Source organism: Mustela putorius, unplaced genomic scaffold, assembly GCF_011764305.1.
Source record: "Mustela putorius furo isolate JIRA1106 unplaced genomic scaffold, ASM1176430v1.1 tig00000430_pilon_pilon_pilon, whole genome shotgun sequence".
Lineage (NCBI taxonomy): Eukaryota > Metazoa > Chordata > Mammalia > Carnivora > Mustelidae > Mustela > Mustela putorius.
Genome location: NW_025421377.1, coordinates 8185703 through 8203791, shown reverse-complemented (window position 1 = coordinate 8203791; position 18089 = coordinate 8185703). Strand labels below are relative to the sequence as shown.

General features: G+C 36.3%; 1 protein-coding gene across 8 annotated transcripts in view; it reads right to left on the bottom strand.

The window, feature by feature from the left end:
- Positions 1-241: 241 nt before the first annotated feature.
- Positions 242-18089, bottom strand: part of EXOC1 (exocyst complex component 1) — a 59954-nt gene continuing 42106 nt past the window's right edge. For 5 of the 8 annotated variants that reach the window (XM_013047319.2, XM_004775495.3, XM_004775497.3 and 2 more), the window contains 6 exons: positions 17298-17374; positions 16539-16767; positions 9285-9468; positions 6522-6721; positions 3036-3230; positions 243-1352 (listed from right to left, as the gene is read on the bottom strand). In XM_013047319.2, the coding sequence (XP_012902773.1) occupies positions 1200-1352; positions 3036-3230; positions 6522-6721; positions 9285-9468; positions 16539-16767; positions 17298-17374 (1038 nt within the window). In that variant the 3' untranslated portion in view covers positions 243-1199. Of the gene's footprint in view, positions 1353-3035; positions 3231-6521; positions 6722-9284; positions 9469-16538; positions 16768-17297; positions 17375-18089 lie in introns of all 8 variants that reach the window. The other 3 variants (XM_013047316.2, XM_013047314.2, XM_004775498.3) reach the window with 2 other exon arrangements.

Below are 18089 nucleotides of genomic sequence, written 5' to 3'. Positions count from 1 at the left end.
GGGGTTCAACAAATGAACTTTGAGAAGGCATAATTCAATATACAGTATAATGTTTTATTAGATTTAGTCCTAAATACTAAATATTTTTGATGCTGTTATATATGGTTCTATTTTTCTTATTATATTTTTAAGTGTTTTGTGGTAAATGAACATGTAATTAATTTTTGTATATTGATTTTGTAAGAATTTGGTTTTATAAAAATAGCATATAACAGACCTAAGAAAAATTTAACTTTTCTGAAGAAAATTTTTTTGAAAATTTCTTTATTTCAGATTCATTGCCACACAAGTCACATAATTCTCAAAATCTAAATTTATAACTGATCATCACAAGATTCCTTATCCATATACACATTAGTTAGAAGGGAAAAAAATTCTGTACAATATTTTAGTAGTTACATGATTTGTAGGCAATAGTGAATTAGTGAAAACTGAAGAACTCCTAATGCCTTATACACAGGATAACCACTGTCAAATACAAGAAACTAGACAATAAAAGGAGACTTTCTGCTCAGTCATAGAAAAATGCTAAAGGCATTTTATGATGAGAGAAATGTTTTAAGTTAGTACACAACTTATTGGGCAGATAAAACTGCTACATAAATTGGTACTTTTGCTCTTGAATATTTGTAGTATGGTATTACCCATTTATCTGACATTTAATAATACATAAAGTTCCAAGTCTGGGTTCTCAACATAGTTACTTGATAATTTTGAATAATGTCTGGTGTACTCAAAGTGATTTTTTTCATTTATCTTTCTTCTTTCAGAAGGTTTTAAAATTTTTTAACATTTAAATGACACATTTATTGGAGTTGTACCTTTTCTCCAATGGATTAAATAAACTTGTCAAAAGTATGGTTTTGTCACTTTCTGGGCCACTTAATTTGGTGTTCATCCTTTCACATGTCTCTGTTATTACATAGGGCCAAGTGACCACTGCAGCAGGTAGCTCTCCTGTTATTAGTTACACAGATAAGGAAAGCTGTATATAAGCATTCCTCCTACTCAATCTGTTGACTTAAAGCAATGGGCCTCCCTAGCACCTAAATCTTTGCTTTTGTGTGTGTGTGTGTGTGTGTGTGTGTGTGTGTATGTATACACACATATACATGTGTAGGTATGTACACACACATATACATATGTATATATACACACACACAAAATAGTAGACACTCCTTTCATTTATCTCTTCTTTTTTAGTGGGACTGTGCAATGCTGGAACAATAATCTAAAATGTCCTGAATAGTGAATTCCATTGTAACACCAGATCCAGGATAACAACGAGCTATCAAACCTTCAAAGTGCTTGTATTGGCGTATAAATTCATCTTGCATAGAGTGCCACACCACCTATTACAAAAATGAAAATAAAAGTCATTAAATTATGAATGGAAATATATAATCAAGTGTGTAGAAATAATATCAAGATATATTCGATGATTTTAGGAGAGGGTAATGGTTAAGGACATGCATCTTTGTTCCTTCAACTTACAAGACATGTGACCTGGAGTATGTGACATTACTGCTCTGGGCCTCAAGTTCCTCATCTGTAAACCAGGGTAGTAACAATAATACCTTTCTCATAAGTTTCTTGTGAGGACTAAATGAGTGCAAGTATGTAAGGTGCTTACCAGTGTTTGACATGGTAATGAGTTTGACACTCATTACATTTTAACTATTATTATATCTACTACAATATCCAATAGAGATGTGTATATGCACAATTATTCGTGGAACTAAGACTAGTAATTAAGTGAAATGCAACAGTTAATGCTTACATTTCATTCCAGATGGAAGTTTAAACATTTATCTTAAATGGATGATACAAAACATTGCTTGATGCCATGAAGGATACCAAAATTGAGATAGACGGATTATATATATGATTCAGCAGTGGAAACTACTTTGTAGATAACTATCAAGGCAGAACCTGATATATACATTGACATATTAGCTAATACAAACAGGTGACATTTATCAAGGCTTATTCTGTATCAGTACAGTACAAAGTGCTTTATATACGTATTATCCTATTTAAGTCTCAAGTCTACCTGGTGAGGGTGGGTGCTATGACCATCATTACTATCCAGCAGATGAGGGAATAAGTTTTTCCAGGAATTTTCCTTGTAAACGCTTCATCTCATAAACCCTGCATCCTGTCACCTTAAGTCTACTTACTGAACAGTATTATAGTTTTTGCTTTACGTCTTTCAGCTCATGGTTTTTCTTGTACCTGCTACTCCTCTCACTTTATCCGCATCTATCTGACTTTCAGAGGCCAAGAGAAATGCAACAGCCCTAAAAAAGGCTTTGATGATATTGAAGTCAAAATTATTCTCACTTATCTCTGGGCCTTCCAGTGTGGTTTATAGAGAAAAATGGCCCCATCTGGGGTTTAAATTTGCCTCTACCACCCATCAGCTGTGGGGCCATGTTACTCCACTTTTCTAAGCTTTGATTTTCTCATCTATAAATGGCAATAGTAGTAGTGTCCACTATATGAGAGAGGTATTATTTCTACTTTCCAAATAAGAAAATTGTGGCTCAGAGATGTTAAGTGACTTGCCCAAAGTCATGCAGCATAATCTGGAGCCACATTATGAACCTGTTTCTAACTCTGGCTCCCATGCTCAGAATCACTCCACTGTACCATATACTCTATTCCATTTAGTTATTCCCCTCAAATCTCAAAAAACAAACAGAAAGCCTAAAAAAAACCCCTGGCCCCAACCCCAAACAAAGAAAAACAACTCATGCCTCAAAACTATAAAGTAGAAATATAAAGTAAACAGGAATAGCTAAACATATTATACATATTATTCCTTTCTTCCTCATAGCTATATAAACACATTATACATATTATTCCTTTCTTCCTCAAAACTCATTGATCTGGTCTGTACTTTATAGCACTTTAGGGAAATTTCCTCCTGCACTAGAATTAGAAAATCCGTAGCCTTTCCAGAGGACTTGTTTGGAGAAAAGCAATATATTTTAAGATGTACAATCTAGAATGGTTAACAGAAGGAGGCATACCTGAAGTAAGTTTTCCTCTTCACATAAATGTTTATCAACCTTCTTGTAGAGGTTATCTAGACCTTTTTTCACTTCCTTTCCAGGATACTCTTTAATGACTTTACGAAGTTCTTGTTTGTTAAATGCAAGCTGATAGCTTACTTCCTCCTCTCTTATACCTTGTGCTACTCGAGCTTCAACGCCTTCAAAGAAATGCTTCAAGGAAATGAAAAAAGAAGATGTGGAATATATATGCAATGGAATATTATGCAGCCATCAAAAACCAAAATCTTGCCATTTGCATGCAACAAAGTGGATGAAGCGAGAGTATTACGCTAAGCGAAATAAGTTGGAGAGACAAACACCATATGACTTCACTCATGTGGAATTTAAGAAAAAAAACAAATGAACAGAGGGGGTAAAAAGAGAAGCAGACTCTTTTTTTTCCCTACGATTTTATTTATTTATTTGACAGAGAGCAAGCGAGTGAGTGAGTGAGAAAGCGTGTACATGCAAGCAGGGGCAGTGGCAGCAGAGGGACAGCGAGAAACAGGCTCCCCGCCAAGCAGGGAACTCGATGTACGGCTTGATCCCAGGGTGCCGGGATAGTGACCTGAGCTGAAGGCAGATTTTTTTTTTCCCCCAAAGGCACATGCTTAACCCACTGACCCATCCAGGTGTCCCACTGTAAGAGACTCTTAACTATGAAAGTACACTGAGGGTTGCTGGATGGGAGGTGGGTGAGGGGTATTAAGGGAGGGCACTTGCTGTGATGAACACTGCGTGTTGTATGTAAGTAATGCATCATTATACCTGAAACTAATACTATACTGTATGTTAACTGGAACTGAAATAAAAATGTGAAACTACCCCCCCAAAAAAGGCAAAATAAATAAAAACAAAAATGTGAAATAAAAGAAATAATGGCTAAGCACTGCTTTTATTGTCACTTAAATTAAAAAGTCCTACTTAGAAAACAGTTTATTTTATTAACTGTATAAAACTCAGAAAATACATAAAAGTATGAAGGATAAAGTAACAATTATTTCACTACTCAGAGATAACCAGTGTTACCATTTTAGATTTCCTTCTAATCTTTTTGTTTTTTTTTAAAGATTTTTTAAGAGAGTCTATATTTTTATTTTAATATTTTATTATTTAAAAGATTTTATTTATTTGACAAAATAAATAAAGAGAGGCAGATACTTAGCGACTGAGCCACGCAGGTGCCCCAAGATTCTATTTTTGATTTTATTTTATAGAATCAGTGTGGGGCTTGAACTCATAACCCTGAGATCAAGACTTATATGCTCTACCAACTTAGCCAGGCGCCCCTATTTCTAATGAGTACATAGGGGAGATAATAATATTGTATGTTATATTTTCCATGTAATACTTATTTTTTAAATTTAATTTTAATTTAAAATTTTATTTTATTTTTTTAATTCTGAAAAATATTTTGCAACATTTATTTTTTTTTGAAGTATAAATTGTAATGGCTACATAATATTCCATCTAACGACTGAACTACAACTTACACATTCATTCCTCCAGTACTGGATATTTAACACTTTTCACTTTTTTTTAAAAGTTGGCAGAATCTACTCAGATTAAAAGAAATTTATTTTAAACACAATTGTCATAAGTATCTTTCATACGCAACTATTTACCCACATTATTGGTAACTTTTCGGCACAAATTTCTATGACTATAATTCCTCAGTTGAGAAGTGTAATTTTAAATATTCTGAAGATTGTTAATGTACATAAATTGCTTCCCAGGCAAGTTCAAACAATTTATATTTCTGTCAATAGTACAGAAGAGACTGCTACTACCATATTATCACAATTTAAAGAAATCATTGCACTTTGATGAGTGAAAAAGACTTGTTTCTTTATTTCACAATTTTTTGGCTATAAATGAAGTTAACTTGATTTCATATGTTTCCTAGTATATTCAGAACCCTTGCCCATTTATATGTTGGGATTTTAGTGTTTGTCTTACTGATTTAAAAAAGGTATATTATAGTTTATATTACTGACTACTGGACTGTTACAAATATTCATCTCAGGTTGTCTCTGAAATATATTTGTTTTTTATTTTTTTTTTTTAAATTTTTTATATTTGTTTTTAATGCAATTTTATTGATTGGCAAGTCTGTATTTGATCACTATACAATATACTCTTAATACTGAAAAGGCAAACCCCCTTCTCATTACTTTTCTCTAAAATTTTCTTGGCAATTACTCTTTGCTTATTCTTCATTAAATTATTATTATTATGTTTTTGCTAATAATTGTTTTGACAAGTCTATTCCTGGTGCTTTTAGATTTTTGTTTCCATATAAACTTTTAATTGGTTATTAGGACATACAGGAAATAAGTTTTTATATTTTTATTTTGAATCCTGTTATTTATTATAGTTCACTAATTTCAACATATATACCTGTAATTATAATCTTGACTCTCTTTTTCTTTAAAGAGAGAGAATGTGTGTGCATGTGGGCAGGGTTGGGAGGGAGAGAGGGAGAGGGAGCGAGAATCTTAAGTAGGTTCTTACTCTCAGTACAGAACCCGATGCAAGCACTTGAGCTCATGACCCTGAGATCATGACCTGAATTGAAATCAAGAATCAGATGAGCCACCAAGTGCCCTGTTAACTCTCTTTCAATATATTTTATTTATGTTTTAGGTCTTATTGCATTGGCTAGAGCTTCTACAGCAATGTTAAATATTAAAGGATCTAGCAATGTTTCTGCTTTAAATTTGATTTCACAGGGAATGTCTCTGATGTTGCAGTTAAGTATCACACAGGATTTAGGTCTGAGACAGACCTTTAACCCTAGAGGGAGGGGCAGAGGGAGAGAATCATCAAGCAGTTAGTGTGGAGTCTGATGTGGTGCTTGACCTCACAACTCCTGAGATCGTGACCTGAGCCAAAACCAAGTCAGAGGCTCAGCGAACTGAGCTACCCAGGTGCCTCCAAACCATCCTTTCTTAATTTTAGTCAACTATGTTCTGGGGAATAACTCTGTTCAGGAAAGGAAGGGAAAGAAAGAAGAAGAAAAATTTTTAAGTTTTTCCTTTCATCTTGATAAAGTTTTTGAAATCTTCATCTGAACTAAGGTTAAAGACCCACCATTTGTGAGGTATGAAATAGAAGAGTCTGGAATAATGGAAAAGCCTGACCTGGGGTTCATTCCCCAGCTTTGCTACTTGCCAGTTGTTGTAACTTCAAGCAAGTGTATTTACTTTCAGTTTCTTCATTTGTAAAATGGGTTGCTACCACCTTACCCCACGTCACTGTTTACAACAATTAAAAGAAGTAACACAGACCATCTAGCAGTATCTTAGTACACTGGAACCTTTGATAACTGGGTCCCTCCTTCCTTATCCTTCCCATCAATGCATGAGCAAATTTAGGATGAATGTCTTGTGTTTTTCGTATGTAAACTTATGTACAGAGGTTCAAAATCAGGAAAATAATAATGAATGAAAATATACTTACATTTAGTTTTTCAAGAGGTTGTCCTAAAGAGTAAATGACATAAGACTGAAGGTGATCTGTGTATTTTTGTTTGGCTTCTTTTTTTTCAGCTTCTAGACATGAGATTTTCAAACGAGAAAGTGTTGCAAAAATATGGTGAAAATTTTCCATCATAACTACATCTCTGGGGGTCTTCTGGCTTTCATTTGCTACTTTCTCCACTAAAATAAAAGAAGAAAAAATATAATAACATCCTGACATTAGGATTACCATATTTAGCTATAAAATACTTACATGATTTTTTTTTCATTTTTAAGTTTAAGAAGTAAGCACATTTCTGGACTTAAGATAGTCTAAAGGGTCTCCATATCCACCTAGCCCTAATACAAAAATCACACTGAAATAGTTATAAACAGGGGCGCCTGGGTGGCTCAGTGGGTTAAGCCTCTGCCTTCGCCTCAGGTCATGGTCTTGGGGTCCTGGAATCGAGCCCTGCAATGGGTTCTGTGCTGCTCAGCAGGGAGCCTGCGTCCCCCTCTCTCTCTGCCTGCCTCTCTGCCTACTTGTGATCTCTCTCTGTCAAATAAATAAATAAAATCTTTAAATAAAATAAAATAATTATAAACATATAAATGGAAATGTAGTATATAATAAAGGTACCTTTTCAAATCAGTGGGGGAAATGATGAATTATTCAGAATGTGGTAGGACAACCAGCTGGTCCTTTCAAATACACTAATAAACCCTGGATTCCTATTTCCCATTTTCAGCCAAACAAATTCTAAATTGCTCAAGTACTTAAAAATGTAACAAGCAAATAAACAAATATAATCAAAAGTACTAAGGAAAATAAATCTAATTTAAAAAATAACGTTGGGGCTCCTGAGTGGCTCAGTTACTTAAGTGTTTGCCTTCAGCTCAGGTCATGATCCTAGCGTCCTGGGATGGAGCCCTGCATTGGGCTCCCTGTCAGCAGGGAGACTGCTTCTCCCTCTGCCTCCAACTCCCCCTGCCTGTGCTCTCTCTGTGCCAAATAAATAAAATCTTACAAAAAATAATTTTGTGATTGCATGATTTTTTTATAGATAATCCAAAACTTAGAAATCATAAAAGGAGAGATGGATAAATCTGAGAGGAAATTTCCAAAGCTCTTGCATGACAAAAGAAAAGATACTATGAACAAAATCAATTTTACTCTATTAAGTTGACAAAGAATAAAAAGACTGAAAATACTTACTAATATTCAGCATTAATGAGAACATTAAACTCCTGGAACATTAAACTCACCTTTCTGTGAGACAATCTGGCAAAGGCCTTGAGATATACGCAAACCTTTTGACCTGGTAATTCCATTTCCAGTAATTTAACCCAAGGAAATTATTGGGCAAGAATATAAAAATATATGCAAAAAATTGGAAACAAGCTAAATGCTTATTAATGAAGATTTGATAATGATTTAAGATTTGATAAATAATGATAATAATACAAGATTTGATAATGATAAATAATGATACAGTACTACACATTCATTAAAAATGATTACAGTCATAATAAAAACTGACAAGGAGAGGTATTAGAATAACAGAGTAGCAGATTCCAAAACAGAGTGTAAGGTATGATAAAAACTTATATTCAAGAATACACATACACATATATACAGTAGGCACAAAAATAAGGAGAAATATTAAAAAGTTTAGAAGAATAAAAATTAAATGTTCTCTGCCTGATGAAATTACAAATTATTTTCATTTTTTACTTGATTTTTTTAATCTTTTTTTTTTCATTTTGGGGGGTGTACAATGAGCATATATTACTTTACAGTCAGACAAAGCAAAGCTACTTTGAATTTAATTTTTTTTTTTTTTTAAAGATTTTATTTATTTATTTGACAGAGGGAGATCACAAGTAGGCAGAGAGGCAGGCAGAGAGAGAGAGGAGGAAGCAGGCTCCCCACTGAGCAGAGAGCCCGATGCGGGACTCGATCCCAGGACCCTGAGATCATGACCTGAGCCGAAGGCAGCAGCTTAACCCACTGAGCCACCCAGGCGCCCTAATTTTTTTTTTAAAGTAGGCTCCATACCCAGCATGAAGCCCAACCTGGGGTTTGAACTCATGACCCTGAGATCAAGAGTTGGATGCTTGACCAACCGAGCCACCCAGGTGCCCCAAAGCTATTTTTAAATTTAAAAGAAATACCACTGAAAATGTTGTATGTGATTGGGAAGATGATTCCACTTCCTGTCAACTGTTTCAGCTTTTAAAGTTCCTGAATATATGCAGTCAGATCATTTATTACAAACTAAATGGCCCATTATACTGTTTCTGTAACCTAATTGTAGGATCTGCCACAGGAAGACCGTAGTTTAGCATTAATCTACCTTATGTGACAGATAAAAAAACCAAGGCCTAAAGAAGTAAATTGATTTGTTTAATATTACACAGACATCACTGCCTATCATCTCCCAAAGAGTCTCGCTAAAATGCAAATGTAAAATCTCATTTTAAAAATTTTTAAAAGGGTTGTTTTTTTTTGTGATTAAAAAAGGAATTTCAATTTTGCATAGTGATAATCCCATATGAACCCTAAAATAGAAGCGGTTCCTGATGAATATGAATGGGTTTAATGTACTGCTTCTTATTTTTTCAGATTCAAGAAATAGCTACTTTCAAAAAACTTAAATAAGACTATAGAATATGGAAATAATGAACATATCTATCTCCCAACTTGAGTGACCATAATGAACCGACCAACCAAAAAATTCTTCAGTACATCACAAAGGCTTACCATTAACAAATACTCCTCTGATAAGTTTAGTGTATGCTTTATCTAGATCTCCACGACGCTCAGCATTTTTAAAGATCGATTCTGCAAGTCCAGCAAATTCTTCAAATTCAGCAACAAATGGAAGAATTCCTACTTTACTCTTCTTTGAAATTTTTACTTCTTCCATTTGCCTTATTTGGTTACTCTATAGTTAGGCAGAAAGCAAGAGAGAGAAATAGACAAGGAACTTAGAAACATATAATTGTAAGTAAACGTATATATCACAGAGAAAGGGCATAATTTATACCTAGAACATTTTGGATGTTTACTAATTACAGATTAATACAACAGGAGTAACCAAGAAACACTATTTTTATAGATTAAAAAGAACATACACATATCTTTTTATTGTTGTTCTTAAAGAGGGAGAGAGAGAAAGTGGGGTGGGGTAGAGGGAGAGAGAGAGAGAGAGAGAGAGAGTAGCAGGCTCCTCGGCCAGCCCAGAAAGAACCCGGGCTCAATCTCACAAGCCTGAGGTTACAACCTGAGACAAAATCAAGAGTTGGAAGCTTTAACCAACTGAGCCAGGCAGGTGCTCCAAATGTACATATATTTTAAGAAAAGGAAGTCAACGAAAAAAGCCAAATTATTTAAAACAAGAAACAAACTTTGTGAAGCTCAAGTTTTTGTTAAAGTGAAAACAAGCAATAAACGATTCTATCATTCGTGAAAGGTAAATAAAAGGCGATTGCTCATTTTGGGGTAGAGCAGATACCAGAGCCCACACTGGATTTCTCTCCGTTATTTCTAGTTGGTGGTCATGTGGCCAAGTTTGAGAATCATAGTCATTTCCAATTCTCATCGGCCTAAAATCTGTGTTTGGACAGACCAGTTCTTTGATTTCTGGATATGAGAACAGAGGGAGAACAGGCATTTCCACAATGGATTTATACTATATAAGTATGTTTTGTAACTATCAGTTACTTATCCTACTTATTCTCTATTTATTTCAGCAAAGTGCTTGTGTATGATGGCAACAAAGTACGAAAGGGATGTCTCACACAGACAAAACCTAGACATTTGGTTTCAAAAAATCCATGGATTCAGTTACAGTTCTGCGTCCTTCTCAGAGGATCTAGATAAGAATTACTCTGTCAAATACTGTTAGGACACTTTATTTTTTTTTCAAGATTTTATTTATTCATTTGACAGAGATCAAAAGTAGGCAGAGAGACAGGCAGAGAGAGAGGGGGAAGCAGGCTCCCCACCGAGCAGAGAGCCTGATGTGGGGCTCGATCCCAGGACCCTGGGATCACAACCTGAGCCGAAGGCAGAGGCTTTAACCCACTGAGCCACCCAGGTGCTCCAGGACATTTTTACTTCTACCTAAATCTCATAAATGATTTTTGTAGTGTAACTTGAAAATCATATGACATGTGGGTTAGAAAAGTAATTATTTGCGGGCACCTGGGTGGCTCAGTGGGTTAAAGCCTCTGCCTTCAGCTCAGGTCATGATCCCAGAGTCCTGGGATCAAGCCCTACATCAGGCTCTCTGCTCTGCAGGGAGCCTGCTCCACACCACCCCCCCCCCCGCCCCACCTCTCTGCCTACTTGTGATCTCTGTCAAATAAGTAAATAAAAATCTTAAAAAAAAAAAAGAGGTAATTCTTTGTAGGCTACAGGCATTAGTATTAGAAAGTCCTGGGGAGTACTGTCAACCACTCAATACTATCTTTCCTACTACAGCACACCCATTTTATTGTACTTCACAGATACTGATTATTTATTTATTTATTAACACAAATTGAAGGTCTGTGGCAACCCTATATTGGCAAGTCTGTCAGTACCATTTTTCCAATAGCATTTGCTCATTTCATGCCTCCATGTCACACTGTGGTAACTGGCAACATTTCAAACTTTCTCATTATTGCTATACTTGTTATGGTGCTTTGTGATCAGTGATCTTTTGTTTGGGGTGCCACAAACTGTGCCCATTTAAGCTGGCAACCTTAATCAATAAATGTGTGTATTCTGACTGCTCCATCAACCAGCCATTCTCCCTTCTCTTTCCCTCTCCTTAGGTCCAGACACAGTTTTATTCTGAGACACAATATCGACATGAGGCCAATTAAGTGTTCAAGTCAAAGGATGGGTCTCATGTTTCTCGCTTTAGATCAATAGCTAAAAATGATGAAGTTTAGGGAGGAAGACATGTCACAAGCTGACAGGCTGAAAGCTAGGCCTCTTGCACCAAAGTCAAGTTGTAAATGCACAGGCAAGTTCTTGAAGGAAATTAAAAGTGCTACTCCAGTGAACACAAAAATTGTAAGAAAGCAGAAACAAACTTCTTGCTGATATGGAGAAAGTTTTAGCAGTCACGATAGAAGATCAAACCGGCCACAACATTCCCTTCAACCAAAGCCTAATCCAGAGCAAGGCCCTGACTCATTCTGGGAAGGCTGAGAGAGGTGAAGATGTTGCAGAAGGAAAGCTGGCGGCTAGCAGATGTTGGTTCACAAGGTCTGCGGAAAGAAGCCATGTCCAGAACACAAAGTGCAGGGTGAGGCAGCACGTGCTGATGGAGAAGCTGCAGCAAGTTCCCCAGAAGACTCAGCTAAGGGAATTCATAAAGGTGGCCACACTAAACAACAGATTTTCATGGAGAAAAACAGCTTTCCATTGACAGAAGATGCCACCTGGGACTTTCATAGCCAGAGATTATCAATGCCTGCTTCAAAGCTGCAGGGGACAGACTGACTTGTTATGGGCTAATGCATCTGGTGACTTTAAGTTGAAGCCAATGTTCACTTATCATTCCAAAAAATCCTAGGGCCCTTAAGAATTATGCTAAATTTACTCTGTTTGTGCTCTATAAATAGAACAAAACCTGGATGACAGCTCATCTTTTTATAACATGATTTACTGACTATTTTAAGCTCACTGTTGAGAGCTAGTACTCAGAAAAAAATACTCCTTTCAAAATATGACAGCTTATTGACAATGCACCTGGTCACCCAAGAGCTCTGACGGATATGGACAATAAGATTAATGCTGTTACGTGTTTGCTAACACAATATCCATTCTGTAGCCCGTGGATTCAGGAGTCATTTCAACTTCCAGGTTTCATTATTTAAGAAAAGTATTTTATAAGGCTAAGCTGCTATAAATAGTGATTCCTCTGGTGTATCTGGGAAAAATAAAGTGAAAACCTTCTGGAAAGGATTAACCATTCTAGATGCCGCTAAGAACATATGCGCTTCATGGGAAGAGGGCAAAAGTATAATGTAAACAGGATTCTAACCCTTACGGAGGACTTTGAGGGGTTCACGACTTCAGGGGAGGAAATAACTGCAGCAGATGTGGTAGAAATGGGGAAAGAACTAGAATTACGAGTGAAGTCTGAGATATGACTGAATTGCTACAATCTCATGATAAAACTTCAATAGATGAGGAGTTGCTTCTTAAGGGTAAGTCAAGAAGGTGGTTTCTTGAAATAGAACTTATTCCCGATGAAGATGCTGTGAAGAATGTTGAAATGGCAACTGATTTAGAATATTACATAAACTTAGCTGACAAAGCAACATGGTTTGAGAGGACAGTCTCCAATTTTGAAAGAAGGTCTGCTGTGGGTAATATGTTACTGAACAGCTTTGCGTGCTATAGAGAAACAGAAAAGAAGAGTCGATTCATGGGACAAACTTCCCTGTTGTCTTATTTTAAGAAACTGCCACAGCCACCCTAACCTTCAGCAACCACCACTCTCATCAGTCAGTGGCCAAAAACACGGAGTCAAGAACTTTCATCAGCAAAAACCTTAGAACTCGCCGAAAGCTAAGATGATGGTTAGCATTTCTTAGCAATAAGGTATTTTTAAATTAAGTTATGGACACTGTTTTTTAGGCAAAATGCTACTGAACCCTAACAGATTATGACAGTATGATAAATATGCAGTATGATAAACATAACTTTTATGTACTCTTATGTACATATAAACAAAACTTTTATATGTACTGGGAAAACACAAAATTCATCTGAATTCACTTTATTTCAGTAACTTGCTTCATTATGATTCTCACTTTACTGAGGGAGCTTGGGCCCACTGAGCCTCAAGATTCTCTGAGGTATCCCTGTGTTCCATTTCATTGGTATCGATAACTGTGAAAAGTAAAAAATGGATGCAGCAGAGAGGGTAGTGTAATACTGCAGGTGCTGGAACCAGACGGTCTGGGTATGCACACTAATTCCAGCACTTTTTACTGTTGACCTGGGCAAAGTAACATAACCCCTCAGAGTCTACTTGATGTAGGAGGAAGGACAGTGTCAAGTTTAGGTGACATAAAGTGTGCAAGGTGCTCAGACCAGTGCCTGGTACCCAGGAAGCACTAATTTATGAATGCTGGTCTACAGTAGTTATTAAGCTGCATGAAGATTTTTGTTCAGTGTGGCATTTAAAGGCACAGGATAGAATTATAGCCTGAATATACTTAAACATCAACAGGAAATATTCTAAATGACAGTTGTCAGTTCTGGCATTGTAACTGGTAGAATAGAAATAATACATTTGTTTAAGAAAAGAGCCATCAGGGGGTACATGGGTACCTCAGTCAGTTAAGCAACAGATTTCCTGGTTTCAGCTCAGGTCATGATCTCAGGGTTGAGAGATCGCCTTGTGCTGGCCTCTGCACTGGCCGTGGAGCCTGCTTAAGATTCTCTCTCTCTCCCTCTGCCCCTTCCCCCCACCTTGCACACACGTGCACGCTTTATCTCTCAAAACAAAGCCATCGGTGAACTAAATCTTACACAAATAAAATTTCTCTCAAGCTCAACTCATATGTTATTTGCAGCTGACTGCTCAACACAGAGGTTATTCAGAGATTAAGACTAGAACCTGGGTGCGAGGCACAGATCACTGAATTACTTAACTGTGCTCTCTGCCCACGGCAATGTAACCAAATCATAACATTCTCAAAGGTTTAAGAGGGCAAGTCCACATCACTATAGTGTGAAGAATCCTGAAAAGCAAATTGAGTGCAGATAAGAATATATGGGACAGCAGAGCTTACCTTGGTAGTACTTAGCATGTCACTTACTTTCTAACTTTAGTTTTAGCTTGGGCTGGGCTAGCTTTCTTAATCCTGTTCTTTGAAGAACAGCAGGTGCTCTGAGCTTAGCCACCAGATGAAAGAGCCAAACCCGATGCTATCTGTTCCACTTTCTGCAGTCATCTGACATTCATGCTTCTGACTCAATATAAACAGGCTCATTTATTACCTTTTCAAGGTACGCCTTAGGGTCTAATCTTGTCCCAAATACCAAAATACAACACTTACTGAGTACATACTACCCATCAGACACTGTGAGAAGACATGAATTAAAATAAGAGAGAGACGTCCCTTTAGTGAGAAAAGACAGATCCTTTAGAAATACTTGTAAATTTATGAGAAATACATGTAATTTTATAAGAAAATAATGAGTTCATACCCTTGTCTAAGTTCACTTACTTTGTTTTTCCACTATTCGGTCTTGAGAATAACATGAACATTGTTTAATCAACTATTAGGAATTATTACCACTGGCGGCAATAGCAGCACCACTGTTATGAGCGATGAGTTAGTAAGGTGTCACTTCTGTGTAAGACAGTGTGGTAATAAGCACGTCATCTGAAGCCACATCTCTATTTACCTGACACTCCATCCTATGCTTTTAACAATTAGCTTCGGTTGGACTGACAGGTGTTACACACAGCTATATTTTACTAATAAAAGCAACAAAGCCTTCAGAGTCTGGAAGTGTAGAGTCCTCATGATTTAGTTCTCCTGCTGTGTCACACGGGACTCATTATCTCAGCCGTTGGCAGCTCTTCCTTTGCCCTTTGCCCCCAGCTAGCAGTCAGACCCTCTAGGTTTAGCATCACTGCTGGAGAAGGTGGGAGAGGCAAGAGGTCTAAAGTGGTCAAATTCTATAATATTTCAAATGTCAAGTGAAGTCACGTGGTAAGAAAAGAGGATTAACAAGCCTATTGAGGTGACATTTAAGTTTCTATAATGAACACAGATTGCCTTTATATTTTAAAAAGTCAATAAATATTGTTTTTCAAAAGTACAAAAGTGATGTGGATTTTAACTGCCCTTAATATTTTTATCTCCTATTGTTTTATGGATATGCAAGAGCTGGATATGACTCAGAGGTTACACAGTAGAAATATTCAAATGATAGACACCCACCTTTACATACTAACTACATTAATAAAATTCAGCTTTTATTTTAGAACCTGGCCCAGACCAATTCCTACCTAAAAGTTTACCAAAACCTAGACAAAATAAAATTATTAATGATTTTTCTTTCCAATAGAACATAACGATTGCTGGAAGTTATTATAAGAACAATGTATTCTCTATTTTTTTAAAGGCATTTAAAAAATTATTTTAAATTTTTTATTAACATATAATGTATTATTAGCCCCAGGGGTACAAGTTAAAGCATTTTTTTAAAGGTTTATTTATTTACCTTGGTGGGGGAGGGCAAATGGGGAGGGAGAGGGACAAACAGGCTTGCACTGAGCACAGAGCCCAATGTGGAGCTCCATCTCAGGTCCCTGGGATCATTACTTGAGCAAAAACCAAGAGCTGGACACTTAACTGACTTTGTCACTCAGGTGCCCCAAAGAACAATGTATTCTTAAAATAAAACAATATGATTATTAATTAAAGCTATCAAGCTAATAAACCTAATTAAATAATTTAAAGAATCAATTAAAATGATCCAATTACTAATTTTCTTATCAGAGCATATTTTAAGAAGGATAACAATAAATCCAAATGAGAGTTTCAGTTGTTTCATGTGACCTATGGTCACCAATCAGTGAAAGGAGGTTTGGGTTACTTAGTGGCTCTCTCAAGCAGCTGCTGCCTCTATGCCACTTACACCACAATTTGCCAAGACTCACACACAGTGGAGAAGGGCAGCTAGCTGGCATAGTAGCATCCCACCAACTCTGTGCCTATAAACTGCAGCCAACACTCTGCTTCAGGGCTTTGAGGGATGTGAACAGTAGACACTCAATGGAGAACTGAAAATCCCTCTCTCTTTTTTAAAAATTACTGTGTTGTGTTAGTCACCATACAGTATACCATTAGTGTCTGAAGTACTGTTCCATGATTCATTGTTTGCATATAACACCCAGTTCTCTCTTGATTTAAATATATTTACCTGGTTTTTTTTTTGCAATGATTAGAACTTTAAGTTATTTAAAAAAAGAAAAAAAAAACAACTTACAATGCATTTGTCAAAGTTCCTTTTGACAGTCACCAAAACATTTCCCAACGTAGTACTCAGAAAAGAAGCAGGGTCCACATTCTGTGCGGTCCACACGTGATGGCTCATTTTGACAAGCATGTAGAGGGAGTTAAAGCTATCAATTTTGTCTCCTAATGCAATCAGGTTGTTCAGTTCTGGCTCAATGCAGCGAAATATTTTAATCATCATCTGACGGATCATATCTTTCCTGTTCAGGAAACAAACAAAATATGGGAATTGATTATAGAGGTTTCATATCTTGATCTTTAACTCTAATCCACTGCAGATATACAAAATGACTAAAATTTCACATTTCAACGAAAAACGTCCAGATAGGATGAACTAATTATTCTACAGCAGTTTCCAACATAAAAATATTTTTTGAAGTTAAGTTTTATTACTCAAAATATAACTTCATGTCATTTGTAAAGCTGGATCCTGAAATGTGCTTTGTAATTTCTGAGAAATACCCTACAATTCAAATGCTACTTCTTACCAGCAAACACTAAATGGATTGCACTTTTTTGTGATTACGAGCCAAAAAGAGCTGAAGAGTCAGACAACAGGACCAATTTTCACTGAGTAAGACGTTTGAGAAGACACTGGGCACACATGTCAGTACTCTGAGGGCTGTCACATCACCAGAATCATCTGGCTCCTCACCAACCAGCACCCCTTGAGGTTCAATTTTAAGTGTCCCCCTCCCCAGATAAACAGCAGATATTAACAAACACATACTCAGATGAGACAGGCGGTGGCACACCAGCATTATGTTGCCGGGATAATGTTCCTCCATCTAGGTCCTCTGCTTCAGTCTGCAAAAATTATTCGGGTACTTTACATAATAAAAGACCAACAATTTGACTAGTTTATATAGCAAAAGCCTGCTCAGTCCTAAAATTCCTAGGAGAGAATACATTATGAAAAATAATGATTTTTAAAGGTAGTACTATTGATAAAACTATATAACTTAGTATGTTGTTTAAGAATGGTTAGGAAATGTTTTGTTCTTAGATTTTATCTGAGAATTACTGTGGGCTGAGAAGATGTGCCTGTGTGTATGCATATGAGGGGAAAGCAGGGACAGAGAAGGTACTGGATGGAGGCTCAGAGGGGAAGGGAAGCTCAAAAAAACAGAAACAACTTTTAAGAAAGAATTTTAAAAATTAAAGAATTTCATCAATCGTTTAAATAAAACTTTAGCATTTAAAAAATGTTATTAAAAATTCTTAGGCTAACAAGCAAATTTACTATCAACATCATCTATAAGAAAAAATTCATTTTATGACTGCTTTTTATATATTGGTTCTGTATATTAAGATGACCTTTTTTTCAAGTAAGCTTTATGCTCAACATGGGGCTCAAACTCACAGCCCGGAGATCAAGAGACCTATGCTCTATCAACTGAGCCAGCGAGCCACCCAAGATGACCTTAATTTAAAAATCACTTTATTTGTATTGTGCTTTTAAGTTTTTCAAAATATTGCAAGAGCATCTCATATTATTTTCTTACATTTATGCCTGAGAGAC